At 39.2% G+C, this 17,131-nt stretch overlaps 1 protein-coding gene across 4 annotated transcripts in view; it reads left to right on the top strand.

The window, feature by feature from the left end:
• The first annotated feature begins 969 nt into the window (after positions 1-969).
• EDA (ectodysplasin A) overlaps positions 970-17,131 on the top strand; it is a 374,640-nt gene continuing 358,478 nt past the window's right edge. For 3 of the 4 annotated variants that reach the window (XM_067722661.1, XM_067722660.1, XM_067722663.1), the window contains exon 1: positions 970-1,572. In XM_067722661.1, the coding sequence (XP_067578762.1) occupies positions 1,177-1,572 (396 nt within the window). In that variant the 5' untranslated portion in view covers positions 970-1,176. Of the gene's footprint in view, positions 1,573-1,755; positions 2,220-17,131 lie in introns of those variants that run through there. The other variant, XM_067722662.1, reaches the window with a different exon arrangement.

Here is a 17,131-nt window from a genome sequence, read left to right as displayed (position 1 = left end):
GCCTGCAAATAGAGATGCCAATACTGTCTGGCCATTCTGTGGACCACCCATGTAAAAATCCACCTTATTCTGGCCCTCAGTTTCCCCATTTGCTCATTGAAGGCACTTGTTCTCCACTCAAAACTCCTGCTGCGGTGGAAGAAGAAAACTACACTGGCTGTAGATTCTCTCGTACAGCAATTTCTACATGTAAAGGGATCAATACTTTGAATTAATTAATATACCAAGAAATCCTAGGGGACTGTTTTATCCTGCGTGAGGCAGCATCACTTCAGTTCCACCTGGCACAGATGTCACTTAGATTGAGGCCCCAGACTCACTCCAGGAGTGGGACTGTCTCAGTCCCACCTCATTCTCACTCCCTTTGGCTCTCAGGCTACTGGGTCTCCTTTTCTTTTGGCGCGCCATTGGATTGCAAACCCAGCAGGCATGGTTTCATTTCAAACCCAAAACTGTTTTAATTAGTTTAACGTCTGTTAAACGCTTTGAAGATTGAAAGCAACAGATAAGTACTGGATGATGTTATTAACAACTGCAGTTAATTGCAAACATTTCTATTAATACTAGTTTCCGCCTCCTTTTCTTTGCTCTACTTTCCTTCCCAGGTTCCCCAATTCTTCTCAGCCTCCCCCTCCTTCCCTCCTCTTCCCCCCTTCCCCGCCCCCGACCCCATACTGGCGCTCAAGGGTTAAATTGGGGCGGAGTCCAGGGATGAACGACAGCCACAGTCACCAACTGGAACGGGGTGAGAGAGAAGAGCTGGGTGGGGCCACGGGGCAGAGGCGAACCCACACGCCCCCAGACCCCGCCCCGCAGCTGGAGGCCCCGGGTGGAACGGCATGGGGCGGGGCGCCAAGGCTTGGCGGGCTCGGTGGTTGGGCGTCCCGGCAGCCGCTTGAGGCACGGGGCGGGGTCGGCCGGGGCCTCCTCCCTCATTCCCTCCGCGGGGCCGAGCCGCCCGTCTCTCCCGCCCCTCCTCCTCCCTTTTCCACCCCTCGGAGTGGAGCTGCACTTGCGGCTGCTCCCTGCTCGGTCCCGCCCAGCCTCCGTCGCGCAGGAACGGGTCCCTGCAGTCCCCAGCCGATGGCAGGACAGTAGCCGCCTGTCAGGGGTCGCGAAGGGCTGAGGCAGACGCGGCGGCTCCCGGGCCTCAGAGAGTGGGTGTCTCCGGAGGCCATGGGCTACCCCGAGGTGGAGCGCAGGGAACTCCAGCCCGCGGCAGCGCCGAGGGAGCGCGGGAGCCAGGGCTGCGGTTGTCGCGGGGCCCCTGCCCGGGCTGGCGAAGGGAACAGCTGCCGGCTCTTCCTGGGTTTTTTTGGCCTCTCGCTGGCCCTCCACCTGCTGACGTTGTGCTGCTACCTAGAGTTGCGCTCCGAGTTGCGGCGGGAGCGGGGAGCCGAGTCCAGCCTTGGCGGTCCCGGTAACCTCGGCACCTCGGGCACCCTGAGCAGCCCCGGTGGACTCGACCCCGACGGTTCCATCACCCGCCACTTCGGGCAGCCATCCCCGCAGCAGCAGCTGCTGGAACGGGGAGAAGCTACGCTCCCCCCAGACGCCCAGGACGGGCACCAGGTGAGTCACTCTGGAGGGGCAGGGCCCCCTCCCCATGTGCGCAGGGCGGGGGCCTGGGGAGGACTTTGCCACCTCGAGCCGAGTTGAACGGCGGGATCGGGGAGGGGGCGGACAAGCTGGGGAGAGGTCGCCCCGGGGCAGGTTGTCCTCGGTCCCTGGCCCAGCTCACCCTGACTCTCTCAGGACCTCCGGACTTGGGAACTCTGGCCGGCGCCCGCCGCCCCCAGCTCCGGCTGCCTCGGGAAAAGTTGGCGGCGCTCCCGGCCGGGCCGCGGCGCGAAGGTGCGGGCGCTGCCCCCCAGGCTGACTAACGGCAGCAGCCTGGTCCTTTTGCTCCCGGTGAGATTCTGCGCCCGCGGTGCTTGTTTTTCCGTGTCCAGAGCTCATGCCAGCACTAGCAGGCTCTCTTTTGGAGTTGGAGCTGTAAACAGCTGTAATAACTGCTCCACGCCCGTTGAAACAACTTTGAACCGTGTTTTCTGCGCCGGGGTGCTGGTGCACTGACCAGATCGTGGGCTTGTTCACACTTACCTGCAATTTGAGACGGATTGTCCTCGGTGTTCTAGTGAGGATCAGCGCCCCTGAGGAATTCTGGTAGAAATATGCCGTCTTGCTAGACAACTTTTGAAACAGTAATTTAAAAAATCTTTGGAATAAAACTCACCCTTTGCATGCCGGTTCTGACTCTTTTTCGGGGAGTTGGGTGGGGAGGGTTGGTGTGAAGTGTCTTCACTCCTGCTTGCTTGTGAGCAGGAATCTACTGATGGAATAATGACTCAAGAATAGTCTCCCAGTTTTTTTGTTTGTTAGTTTTGGTTTGTTTGTTTCTTTTGTTTTTTAATACAATCTTTATGGTGTTTGTGCCCTGGTTAGCAAACTGTTAGCTTTGGTGTTTGTTTTCTACTTTTTCTAGTTCTTTATTTAAGGAAATTTAGTGCCCTAAAACTAAGTATTCTCTTGTTTGCCATTATTTTGTCTCACGTAAAACTTAAGAGAAGCAGCCAAGGATCCTTTTGAGGTGGTTAAAGAATAACAGTCAATTTGTTCCTCTTGGGGAAGAGGGCAAGTTATACAAATAAGTTCCTTGAGGTGAGTGACCCAGGCCTTCTATATTTATTACCACATCCAGAGTCATTGTCATACTCTGTAAACATTATTCGTGCTACTTTGACCACCCATCCAAAGTTGGTGTCATGATAATGCTTTAATATTAGGGCGGACACAGTTTCTACATTTTGCGTTGAAAGGTTGTCCTGAGCCTTAAAATGTTTTGCTAGCACACTTCAACTTATATAACAGCTTATCAAAGAAGAGAATCAGTAGACATGCTTCTCATACTTGAAACTTTAAACACAGTAGCTAAATGATAATTAACTAGGATTCTGGTTCCCTTTATCTATCCACCTCCCAACAACAAACCCTCGCCCCTGCCCCGCGACTATGCCCAGTAGAAATACTTAGCAGCTGAATATTGGTTTTCTGTGAAAAGATGAAGGAATTGAACTTCCTTAGTCAAATGGTGGCAAGGCCTTTTGGCATTCAGAATGGACAGACCCCTGTTTGTAGGCTGAGGATTAGTAGAACAGCTGTATTCTGGGGCTCCTGTGATGGTGTGGGATTCTCATAGGGTCTGTAATGGCATTTAGTTGCCTTTGCGTGGTGCTTCAAATAGTTCTGTCTAGGTTTAAATACAGCGCCTTATCTTCTGTCCTTTATTTTTTCCGTTTTAATCTTTTGGAGAAGTAATAACAAGCACACTGGCTTTTTGCATTTGCTGACATCAATTGGAGTCAGAGTTTTTTAGAGTTATGAGGGGCCATGAATCCATTTGATCATTCCCCTTGGAGAACACATAGTTCCTATGGGGGAAATGACTTGTCCAAGGTCATACAACTCTGATCAAAATTAGAATGGAAGTTGGTCTCTTTACTCTGAGTTCAGTGCCCATTCCCCTATAATATACTACTTCCTGGAGCCTTTTGTCTGGTAGCTGGGTAGAGCTATGGAATTTTTGCAAAGGAGAGGGCTCCGATCTGCATCATTTTCTTCTTCTCTACCTACATTTTGGCCAGACTATATTTAACCATGTATTCCTTATTCTTCCTGAACTTCACTTTCAGGAGAATTAGAGTATGCTTTGAAGGAATTTTAGCCCAGATTCAACATAAGTTTTCTTGAGGGTGTTAGTTTTAGTATACCAAGAAAAGAAAAAAAAAAAGGAAACATTGATTGTCTATTAAATTAGTATGGCTACATCTTGGGTAAAATTTACAGTGCCCTGGTGCACCCTCTGCTGGCTTTGCAAGGACATTTAATTGCAGTATTGCTGACAGTCAGGATTCTAAGTTGTGCTGACAGAATCTGATTCATAAATAAGGAAGTAAACAGCCTGTGGGATTTGGCCACGTAGGTCATATTTTTATATTTTAGTTTTCAACACAAACAGCTGCTGTTACAGCAGCTCTTAGACGGAGAGGAAAAAAGATAAAAATATACACCCTTCAATGAGCAGAACATTCAGGTTTCTCACCAGTTTATCTGCAAGGAGTGAAGGCAAACTGATGAGAATAAATTGCTGGAAGATCTCATGAGACCAAGTGGGCAGAATAGTCAGAGGCACTTCATTGTATAAGGTCATGCAAACCTATTCATGCTTATGAGATGATGGGCTCAGTTATGATTCAAGAAAGGGATCTAGAAGTCACTGAAGATGTATGTATGTCACCCCTCAATTTAAAAACTTTAAAAACAGAATACAGAAGGAAATTAGGGCAGTCAGGATGCATAGCAGAGAGATCAGCAAAGTTCTCCTAGGGACTTATTAGAAAAGCCTTCCCAGTGGGGGCACAGTTGCTCATGATAAAAAATGAAAGGGTCACTTTGGACCTTCTGGAATCATACCTGTCTCCTTCAGCTGGAGTAGCTGAGTATCTGTAGGTTTATCTGGATACTCATTGGAGATGATCTCAGGAGCTAAATACATCTCATCAGTCTCTGAGTTAGACAATACACAATATTATTGTTAGAGTAAAAAAGATTAAAATAAAAATCACTGTTTATCTGTCTATGAAGAAGTTGGCCCAGTTGTGATTTTGGTCCTCAAAGCCGAGAATATGGTGGGCATTATCAGGAAGGGTGTTGAAAACAATGATGAAACAAAACTCTTATCTTTTCCATATAAAAGACCAAAAGTGGATTTGCATTCACAATCATATAGGTAATTCTGGTGGCTGCTCATCAAGAAAAACTTAACAGCTGATACAAATCCCCAGAAAACAAATTAAATTGATCAAAAGGTTGGAGGGACTTTCTAGTTGTTTTTTCACTCTGGAGAGATAGGTTGAGAGAGGGTGATGATCAAAGTCTACTAAACCATGAGAGAGATGAGTAAGATTAATAGACTGGTGTAATTTAACAATCTAGTTCAATAAATAGAAAGCCTGCTATGAGTCAGCCACTATATTAAGTATTAGATATCTTTTAATGCTTGAAAGATTATTTTGTGGGGGAGGCAAATAAAGGTAGTGTCTCATTCAGATGATTTCCCCAAGAGATACTGTAACTGAAACTCTAAGGTTTAAGTGTTTAGAAAAATATGTTTGTGTAGACTTATAAGGGTTTATTGGGGACTGTTAGCAATATTTGGAATATGTCTCTAATTATTTGAGGTGATGTCATAGAAGTCAACGTTAACTTTGCACAAAACATCTCTGGTTTAACTAGATAGGACATTAGTATATCTAGATTTGATGTTAATTATTAAGGCCTGTTGATCAAGAAAATGACTGGGAATCGCTAAATCCAAGAATTTTTTAGGGGAGTGGGATCCAGATAAGATCATTTTCTATAGGTTTAAATCTAGATTTTTTCAGTGTGACATTCAAGGCTTTTGATCAACTGGCTGCATTATACCTATCCCATTTTCTCTCTTACCGATTCTACTCCTGCAACCCACCCACCATATCCTGTCTTGGAATCATTCTCCAGTTATTGCTGTTATTGTGTTTAATAAAACTTGTGTCTTTATATTAGAGCTCCTTGGAAATCTGCCTTCCTTTTTGTCTTTTTCCACAATACGTGGTACACAGTGCTGATTATAGTTAGGGTACTTAAACACTTGTTGGCTTGAATTATTATTTGGGGCCTTTAGAGGTGTTCATGTAAAACAAAGACATTTGTAACAGGCCTGTTTTCCTCAGGCCTTGCTAAGCCTGTGAATTGTTAACTGTGCTTAGGTGAGTAGATAGTTCCACTGGCAATGTCTCACTGGTTTCTAGAATCATTAGATAGTAAAATGGAGAAGAGCCCTAACCACATTACCTCTATGATGGTGCAAAGAGTTTTTTGTAATGTATTATTTGATGTTTTGTTTTATTTGCATGTAGGTCTCATCTTTCTTTCTCTCTTAGATCTTGTGAAAAATAACTTGTAGTTTATCTGTGATTACGTTATAGAGAAGATCTCTTTATACTAGAGAACTTCTGAAGCCCTTTAATCCCCAAGAACATGACCAAGAGAAACCACTTGCGTTGCCTGCAGGGTGACCCTCATAGAGGACCAGTTTTATCTGACTAGTCTATAAATACCCATCACTTAGCTCTTCATTTCTTTTCCCCCCACTTTTCTATTGAAGTGTAACATACATACAGAAGAGGTCACAAATCATAATTGTACAACTGGATGAATTACTGTAAAATGAATACAGTAATGTTACCAGAACTCAGGTCAAGAAATAGAAATAGCATCTCAAAACCCCCACCATATCACTATACCATCCTCCTCCAAAGTGAATGACTGTCCTGATGTCTAACATGATTAGTTTTGCCCATTTTGAACTTGATATAAATGAAATCACATAGTATGTATTTTAGGGGGGAGCTTTCTTTTTTTGCTCGATGTTAGGTTTTTTGATATCCATGATGTTACATGCAGCTGTAGTTTTTTATTTGTATTTTTGTATATTATTCCCTTGTTTGAATATACCACAGTTTATTCATTCTACTGATAATGAATATTTGGATTGTTTGGGGTTATTATAAATAACAGTACTATGAATATTATTATACATGTCTTTTGGTTATGTGTACTTGAATTTCTGTTGGGTATATACCTAGGATTGGAATTTCTGGGTCGTAGGGAATGCATATTTTCAAATTTATGGATAATGACAACTTTTCTCAGTGATTGAACCAATTTATATTCCCACTGGCAATGTATGAGAATTCTAGCTGTTCTACATCCTTGATAATACTTGTTATTATCACTCGTTAAATTATAGCCATTCTGGTGGGTGGGTTTGTAGTAATATCACATTGTGATTTTAACTGGCATTTCTCAGAAGACTAATGCAGTTGTACTTCTTTTCATATGTTTATTATCTATTTGGTTTTCTTTTGTGAAGTGCCTATACAAGTCTTTTGCACATTTTTATTGGGTTGTTTATTCTTTTCTTATAGATTTGTAGGAATTTTTTATGTACTCTGGCTATGAACCACTTTTGAATTTTTTGGTTGCAAACCCTTCCCAAATCTCTTTATAGTATCCATTGATGAACAGAAGTTTTAAATTTTAATGTGTCTAGTTTTTCAGTATTTTCCTTTATGGCTAGGGTTTTTTGTGTTCCATTTAAGAAGTATTTTCCTACCTTGAGCGCATTTAGATATTCTCCCATATTATCATCTAGAAGCTTTATGCTTTTGCCATTCACATTTAGATCTGCAGTCCACCTGAAATTGATTTTTGTGTATGATGAGATACAGGGACCAAGTTTTGTCTTTTCCATATAGATATTCAACCCAGTGCCATTTATTATAGGGAATGTCTTTTCCTCCCCATTTCTCTATTGTGTCACCTTTGTCATAAACCAAGTGTCTACATATGTGTCAGATTGTTTCTGAATTGTTTGTTCTGTTCTATTAGTCTATTTTAAAAATAAATTTATTTATTTATTTTTGGCTGCGTTTGGGGCTTTGTTGCTGCACGTGGGCTTTCTGTAGTTGCGGCGAGTGTGCTTCTCATTGTGGTGGCTTCTCTTATTGCGGAGCACAGGCTCTAGGCACACAGGCTTTAGTAGTTGTGGAATGCGGGCTCAGTAGTTGTGGCTCGCGAGCTCTAGAGTGAAGGTTTAGTAGTTGTGGCACATGGGCTTAGTTGCTCCGCAGTATGTGGGATCTTCTCAGACCAGGGATCAAACCCATGTCCCCTGCATTGGCAGGTGGATTCTTAACCACTGTGCCACCAGGGAAGACCCCTATGAGTTTATTTGTCATTGCACAAATACCATAGTCTTAATTATTGGACTTTATAATAAGCTCTTGATATCCTTCTACCTTGTTCCTCTTCTTTAAAAGTATCTTGGATGTTCTTGGCCCTTTGCCTTTCTGTATCTGTTTCAGAATCAGCTAGTCACATCTGACCAAAAAAAAAAAATGTAATTCTTAAGAGAATATCATCAGCAAGATGGTGGATTAAGAAGTCCTGGACCATCCTTTCCCCCATAAACACACCAATTCAGCAACAATTCATGGACAAATTCCCTTTGTGAGAAATCCAGGAACTAACTGAAAGGCTCCTGTACCCAGGGAAAACATGAAACCAGACACACTGAAGCCAGTAGGGAGATTTGAGACAGCCTCTCACCAGAGTCCCTGCCACCACCACAGCACCATATGATAAGGAAGAGAGCCCCTAGCTTCCAGCTTCTCCTAGGGAGGGAAGGGATTGATTCACACATCTAGCACCCCAAGTTTTCTGAGGAATGGTTTCTGTCCTGCCAGTCTTAGAAATCTGATGGATCTCCCTAGGGGAGAACAGAGATGGTGGCTTGGGCTTGTAGACACCATAGATCTTTCCTCCTGCTGAGCACAGAGCAAGAAGACAAAAAATCCTAGCTCTCAACATTCCACTGGGGAAGGAAAGAGTTTATCTGTGCATCTAGTGCTCCAACTTCTCCAGGGCTGCCCAGAGAACTGGCATCTGACTTGCCAGTCTAGGAGCATTAAGTGATCCAGCACATTCTAGCCTCCTGGGGGAGAACAAGACAATCGTTGGGGCTGGTAGATACCATATATCCTCCCCCCTGCTCAGTATAGAGTGAGTGGATGAAACATTCCAGCTTTCAACTTATTCTTGGAGATGGAAGAGTAGATCTGTGCATTCAGTGCCAAAATTTCTCTGGGACTGCCCAAAGAACTGGCGTCTGTCTTGCCAGGCTTGGAGCTCTGATGCATCCAGCACAGTCCAGCCATGTGGAAGAGAATGGAAATGGCATTTTGGACTGGTAAATGCCATAGCTCCCCCACTTCAGCACAGATTGAGTAGAAAGAAACCAAAGCTTCTTGCTTCTCCCTGGGGAGGGAAAGAGTTGTTAGAGGCCCTCAGAATCTCTGACTAGGCTAACTGGTGGAGATCTTCTCCAGTGCAAGGCTAGTCAGTCCATGAAGACTGGGAGAGGTACTTGCTTTGTGTAATATGCAGACACCAACATAGAGAGTAAAGGAAGATGAAAAATCAGCAAAGAAGTTCCAAATAAAGGAACACATTAAGTCTCCAGAAACTGACCCTAATGAAACAGTTATGAGATTTATCTGACAGAGAATTCAAAGTAAGTGTTATAAAGATGCTCACCAAGATCAATAGAACAATGCATGAACAAAGTGAGAATTTCAACAAAGGTATAGAAAATATTTGAAAACTGCCAAACAGAAATCATGGAGCTAAAGAGCACTAATCGAACTGAAAAACTCATGAGAGGGATACAACAGCAGACTAGATAAAGCAAGACAAAGTATCAGTGAACTAATGTCACTGGAAATAATTCAGTCAGAGGAACAAAAAGAAAAAAGAATGAAAAAGAGTGAAAAAGCTTAAGGGACACCATCAAGTGGACCAATAGGGGCAGTAGGGGAATCTCAAAAGGAGAAGAGAGGGAAAACTAGAAAGCTTATTCAAAAAAATTAATGGCTGGAAACAATCCAAATCTTGAGAGGGAAATTGACAACCAGATTCAAGAAGCCTAAAGGACACTGCTAAATAAATAAACCCAGACAAGTCCACACTAAGACATATTATAATTAAATTGTCAAAAGTTAAAGACAAAGAGAAAATCTGAAACTAGCCAGAGAAAAGGAACTTTTCATATACAAGGGAACCCCCAAAAGACTATCAGCAAATTTTTCAGTAGAAACCTTGCAGGCCAGAAGGGAGTGGGGTGATATATCAAAGTGCTGATGGGAAAAAAAAAAAACCCTGCCAACCAAGAATACTATACCTGTCAAAAGTAAGGACAGATAAAGATATTCCCAGACAAATAAAAGTTGAGGAAGTTCATCACCACTAGACCTGCCTTACATGAAATGCTAAAGGGAGTATATCAACTTGAGATGAAAGGATATTAAACAGCTACATGGTAGTATAAGAAAGTATGAAACTTGTTGGTAAAGATAAATATATAGACACATACAGAATACTATATTACTGTAATGGTAGTGGATAAGTCACTTTTATTTCTAGCATAAAAGTTAAATGACAGAAGTATTAAAAGTAACTATAAAAATATGTTAAAAGACACAATATAAATAGATGTAAAATGTGGGAAAAATAACAGTGTGTATGGGGAAGAAGCTAGAATGTAGAGTTTTTGTATACAGTTTAACTTGAGTTCTTATCAGATTAAAATAGACTGTTACAAGATATTTTAAATCCCAAGGTAACCACAAAAAATACCTATAGAAGTTACAAAAAAGAAAAAGAAAAGAATCAAAGCTTATCAATACAAAAAAATCAACAAAACACAAAGAAAGACAGCAAGAGAGGAAATACAATCAAAAGACTCTCAAGACTAACAGGAAACAACAAAATGGCAATAGTAAATCCTTCCCTATCAATAATTACTTTAAATGTAAATAGATAAATCTCCCTCAGTCAAAGACATAGAGTGGCTAAAAAGATAAAAGCAAGACCCAACTATATACTTTCTACAAGAAATTCACTTTAGATTTAAGGACACAGATAGGCTGAAAGTGAAAGAATGGAAAAAGATAGTCTATGCAAATGGTAACCAAAAGAGAGCAGGGGTGGCTATACTTATATCAGACAAAATAGACTTTAAGTCAAAAACTCAGATGAGACAAAGGACATTATATAATCATAAAAGGGTCAATCCAACAGGAAGATATAACAATTATAAATATATATGCACCAATATCAAAGAACCTAAATATATAAAACAAACGTTGACAGAATCAAAGGGAGAAATAGACAGTAATACAATTATATGGGAGACTTCAATACCCCACTTTCAGTAATGGATAGACCATCTACACAGAGGAACAATAAGGAAACAGAGTACTTCAACAACAGTATAGAGTGAATGGACCTAACAAAAATATACAGAACATTCCATCCAACAGCAGCACAATGCACATCCTTTGCAAGCATACATATCTTTCTCCAGGAAAGATAACATGTTAGATCACAAAACAGCTCTTCACAAATTTAGAAAGATTAAAATCACACCAGGTATCTTTTCTGAACACAGTGGAATGAAACTAGAAATCAACAGCCAAAGGAAAACTGGAAAATTCACAAATATGTGGAAATTAAACACTACACTCTTTAACAACCATTGGGTCAAAGAAGAAATCAAAAAGGAAATTAGAAAATACCTTGAGACAAACAAAAACAAAAATACAATATACCAAAACTTATGGGATGTAGCAAAAGCAGTACCAAGAGGGAAGTTAATAGCAATAAATGTCTACGTTTAAAAAGAAGAACAATCTCATATAAACAACCTAGCTTTATACTTCAAGGAGCTAGGAAAAGAAGAACAATGTCCAAAGTTAGAAGAAGGAAGGAAATGACAAAGATTAGAGCAGAAATAAACAAAATAGAAGATAGAAAAATCAACAAAACTAAGAATTGGATTTTTGAGAAGATAAACAAAACTGATAAACCCTTAGCTAGATTAAATACAAAAAAGAGGACTCAAAATCAGTAATGAAAGAAAAGACATTAAGACTGATGGCAAAGATATAAGGATCATAAGAGACTACTGTGAACAATTAATTGTATGTCAACAAATTTCTAGAAACATACAACATACCAAGACTAAATCAGGAAGAATTAGAAAGTCTGAACACACCTATAACTAGTATGGAGATTGAATTAGTAATCAAAAACCTCCCAACAAAGAAAATCACAGGACCAGATGGCTCCACTGGTGAATTCTACCAAACATATAAAGAAGAAATAGCACCAACATTTCTCAAACTCCTCCAAAAAAATTGAAGAGGAGGAGCACTTCCAAACTCCCTTTATGAGATCTGCATTACCCTGATACCAAAGTAAGACAAACACACCAAAAGAAAAGAAAGCTACCAATATCCAGGCCAATATCCCTGATGAATATAGCTGTAGAAATCCTCAACAAAATACTAACAAACTGAATACAACAGCGTATTAAAAGGATCATATTCTATGACCAAATGGGATTTATTCCTGGATGTAAGGATGGTTCGACATATGAAAGTCAATTGATGTGATAAACTACATTAACTGAATAGATGCAGAATAAGATGCAGAAAAAGCATTTTTGTTGCTTGTTGACAAAATTCAACACTCTTTCATGATAAAAACTCTCAACAAACCAGAAATAATAAGAAAGTACCTCAACATAATAAAGGCTATATAGGAAAAGCCCACAGGTAACATCATACTCAATGGTGAAAAACTGAAAGCTCTTTTTCTAAGATGAGGAACAAGGCAAGGATGCCACTCTCATCTGTTCTATTCACCGATATAGAACAGATATAGTAGACGTTGTTGCTTGAGCAATTAAGCAAGAAAAAGTAAAAGGCATCCAGATCAGAAAGGAAGAAGTTAAATTGTCCCTGTTTGCAGATGACACGGACTGATAAACAAATTCAGTAAGGTTGCAGGATACAAAATCAATGTACAAAAGTCACTTGCATTTCTATATACTAACAAACTCTCTGAAAAGGAATTAGGAAAACAATCCCATTTATAATAGCATGAAGAAGAATATCATATGTAGGAATAAACTTAACTAAGGAGGCAAAAGACATATATTGAAAACTACAAAACATTGATGAAAGAAATTAAAGAAGATACAAACAAATGGAAAAACATTCCATGTTCATGAATTGGAAGAATTAATATAGTTTAAATGTCCATACTACCCAAAGCAATGTACATATTCAGTGAAATCCCTATCAAAGTTCCAATGGCATTTTTCAAAGAAATAGAACAAACAATTCTAAAATTTGTATGGAACCACAAAAGACCCCAAATATCTGAAGCAATCTTGAGAAAGAGGAACAAAGCAGGAGGCATCCCACTCCTGATATCAAACTATATTACAAAGCTATGATAATCAAAACAGTATGATGCTGGCATAAAGACAGGCATATAGACCAATTGAACAGAACAGGGAGCCTAGAAATAAATCCATACATATACAGTCAACTGATCTTTGAAAAGAGTGCCAAGAATACAGTGGGGAATAGTCTCTTCAACAAATAATGTTGGAAAAACTAGATATTCACATGCAAAAGAATGAAATTGGAACCTTATTCACAAAAATCAACTCAAACTGAATTAAAAACTTAAACATAAGACCTGAAGCTGTAAGACTTCTAGAAGAAAACATCAGGGAAAGCTTCATAAGATTGATCTTGGCAATGATTTCATGGGTATAACACCGAAAGCACAGGTGACAAAACCATACATAAACAAGTGGGACTACATCAAGCTACAAAGCTTATGTACAGCAAAGGAAACAGTCCACAGAGGGAAAAGGCAACCTATAGAATGGGAGAAAATATTTGCAAACCATATATCTGAGAAGGGGTTAATCTCCGAAATATATAAGGAACTCCTACAATTCAATAGCAAAAAACAAGTCTCAATAACTTGATTGAAAGATGGGATAAAGACTTGAATAGATTATTTCTCCAAAGAAGACATATAAATGTTCAACACATATATGAAAAAATGCTCAGCATCACTTATCATCAGGAAAATGCATATCAGAACCACACTGAGATATTACCTTACACCTGTCAGGATAACAATGATCAAAAAACAAAAACAAAAACAAAAGACGTTGTTGGTAAGCATATGGAAAAATTGTAACCCTTGTATACTATTGGGGGGCATGTAAAGTGGTGCAGCCACTGTGTAAAACAGTATGGAGGTTCCTCAAAAAATTAAAAACAGAACTACCATGCAATTCAGAAATATTAATTCTGGATGCTTATTCAAAAGCTTTGAAATCAGGATCTCAAAATGATATTTGCACTTCCATGTACATTACAGCATTATTCACAATAGCTAAGATGTGGAAACAATAGAAATGTCCACTGATACATAAATGGATATAGAAAATGTGGTATATACATACAATAGAATACTATTCAGCATTAAAAATGAAGGAAATTCTGCCACATGTGACAACATGGATGAACCTTGAGGATGTTATGCTAAGTGAAATAAGCCAGAAACAGAAAGGCAAATACTGCATGATTCCACTTATATGAGGTATCTAAAGTAGTCAAGTTTATAGAATCAAAGAGTGGAATGGTGGTTTCCTAGGGCTGGGGGTGGGTAGAGAAAATGTGGAGTTACTAATCAACAGGCATTAAATTTCACTTAAGCAATTTAAGTTCTAGAGATCTGCTGTAGAACATATATATAGTCAACAATAATGTATTGTACACTTAAAATTTTGTTAAGAGGGTAGGTCGCCTGTTAAGTGTTCTAACCAGAGTAAAATAAAATTAAGGGAAAAAACCCTCCTGGGATTTTGTTTTGATTGGATTGAATCTAAAAATCAGTTTAGGGAGAACTTATATCTTTATAATATTGATTCTTCCAGTCTGTGAATATTGTATATATCTCCATTCATTTAGGTCTTTAATTTTTCTTGGTACTATTTTATAGTTTTGTATGTAGAACTCTTGTACACCTTTCATTAGATTTATTCCAAGGTATTTGATATTTTTGAAGCCATTTAAAATGTTATCTGCAGTTGATGCTGTGGTCCATTTCCTCAATTCATGTCTTGGTGGAAGAAAATTGTCTCACCCAAGGAGATGCTTCCTTCCAGGGCATCCTGCATCCAGTCAGTGCCTGATTAATGAGGAGGTATAAAGGCTTGCCCCTTCCTCCCCAAATCCAGAAACTTTTGAAGGGCCATACCAGCTCCAGAGCTACCTATGAATTTGGCTAGGGTCTTTTTGGGATTGCTTTTTTCCTCTTACACATATGTTGATCCCAAAAGCACTTCCTAATAAAAGTCATGCTTGATAATCTATGTCTCCCGGTCTGCTCCACAGGAAAACCAACCTGGGACCATATCATTTTGAAATCTCATTTTTAAATTGCTTCTGGCTGATGCTTAGAAATATAGTTTATATATTGACTTTGTATGCAGCATTGTGCTGAACTCTTTTTTTTTTTTTTTTTTTTGCGGTACGCGGGCCTCTCACTGTTGTGGTCTCTCCCGTTGCGGAGCGCAGGCTCCGGACGCGCAGGCTCAGTGGCCATGGCTCATGGGCCCAGCCGCTCCGTGGCATGTGGGATCTTCCTGGACCGGGGCACGAGCCCGTGTCCCCTGCATCGGCAGGCAGACTCTCAACCACTGCACCACCAGGGAAGCCCTGAACTCATTTATTAATCCCAATAAATTATCTGTAGGTCTTGTGGATTTTCTATATACACTATCACACTGTTTGTGAAAAATGACAAGTTTTTTTATTTTTTCCTTTCCAATATGTGTACTTAAACATGTTTTTCTTACCTTATTGCACTGTCTTGAACCTTCAGAACTGTGTTGAATAGAAATAGTAATAGCAGGCATCTTTGTCCCATTCCCAATCTAAGAGGTAAAAGTGTTTAACATTTCACCTTTAGGTATAATGTTTGCTGTAGTTTTTTGTTTAAGTTTTTTCTAGTTCTTTATCAATTTAAAAGTTCTTTTTTAGTCCTGGTTTACTGAGAGTTTTGTTTTAATCATGAATGGATATAGCATTATATCAGATGGTTTTCCTGCATCTGTTGAGATTAATTATATGATTTTTTCCCTTTATTCTTTTAATGTGGTGTTAAACCAACTTTGCACTTGTGGGATAAACCATACTTAGTCTTGATGTTTTATTTATTTAGAACTTTCAGTTTATTTTATAATTAACTCAGGTTGTCATATTTCTTCTCATATACAAAATGCAAAGCCTAGAAATTAAGCCTTTGACATTCACATAGAATCACCTGTAATAATCCTGTTTGTTTAAAGAATATCCATTTGCAAACATTTGCAGTGGGTGACAGTCTACATTATGTCCTATTTTTCGCTACATTCAGCACTTACCTTAGGTCCATTCTAAGCATTGATATATAATATCATAATTCTGTTTGAAATGCATAGTTATTTCTTTTTCTTGATTTCATTTAGTTGTATATATTTCTGATCATCTGAATATTTTTTTCCTTATAAAACTATATCATCAACATAAAGAGATGCTTAAGATTGCCTCAGTATTCAAGTTTGCTTGTTTTTCTTTTTCCCAGCTTTTCTTCAGTTGTCCTAAATGTAATGTGTTATTTATTTTATATATTGCTGAGTTGGTTTGCTAAAACTTCATTTAGGATCTTTGCATCTATATACATGATTGAGATTAACATGTAATTGTCCTTCCTCATCAGGTTTGGACAAGGTCAAAATGTTCTTGTAAAATTAGTTGAAAGTGTTTTTTATGTTTTGTCTGTATGAGTTTATGTAATATTAGTAATATTTCTTCCTCAAATGTACTGAAGCATCTGGGCCTGGAATTTTTTGGGTGGAGGAAGGGGAGATTTTAAACTCTAGATTTGCTATCTTAATAGACATAAGATTTTCAGATTTTCTGATTTTATTCAGTTTTGGTCAGTTTTGTGTTCTAGAAATTTATTTAGCAAAAATTTTAAATTTATTCACATAAAGAGTTTCATGATATCCTTGCTTATCTTCTGTTTAATTATGGTAAAATATACATAACATAAAACTTACCATTATAACCATTTTTAACTATACAGTTCAATGGTATAGAGTACACTCATAATATTGTGTACCCATCATCACTCTCTATTTTCAGAACTCTTTCAATCCTCCCAAACAGAAAATCTATACCCATTAAACAGTAAATCCCTATTTCCCCCTACCTGTGGCCACTGGTAGCCTCTATTCTACTTTGTCTCTTTGACTCTGCCCATCTTAGATACCTCATATAAGTGGAATCATACAATATTTCTTCTTTTGTGTCTGTGTTATTTCATCAATGTTGTAGTATGTATCAGAATTTTATTCCTTTTCAATGGCTGAATAATATTCCACTGTGTGTATGTGTGTGTGTGTGTGTACACCGTATTTTGTTTATCTGTTCATTTGTTGATGGACATTTTGGTTGTTTGTGTCTTTTGGCATTTGTGAATAATATTGCTATGAATATTGGTGTTCAAGTATATGTGTCCCTGCTTTTAGTTCTTTTGTGTGAAATTAGTG

The sequence above is a fragment of the Pseudorca crassidens genome, chromosome X (genome assembly GCF_039906515.1).
Source record: "Pseudorca crassidens isolate mPseCra1 chromosome X, mPseCra1.hap1, whole genome shotgun sequence".
Lineage (NCBI taxonomy): Eukaryota > Metazoa > Chordata > Mammalia > Artiodactyla > Delphinidae > Pseudorca > Pseudorca crassidens.
Note: the sequence above shows the minus strand (reverse complement) of the source record. Positions and strands in the feature narration are given on the sequence as shown.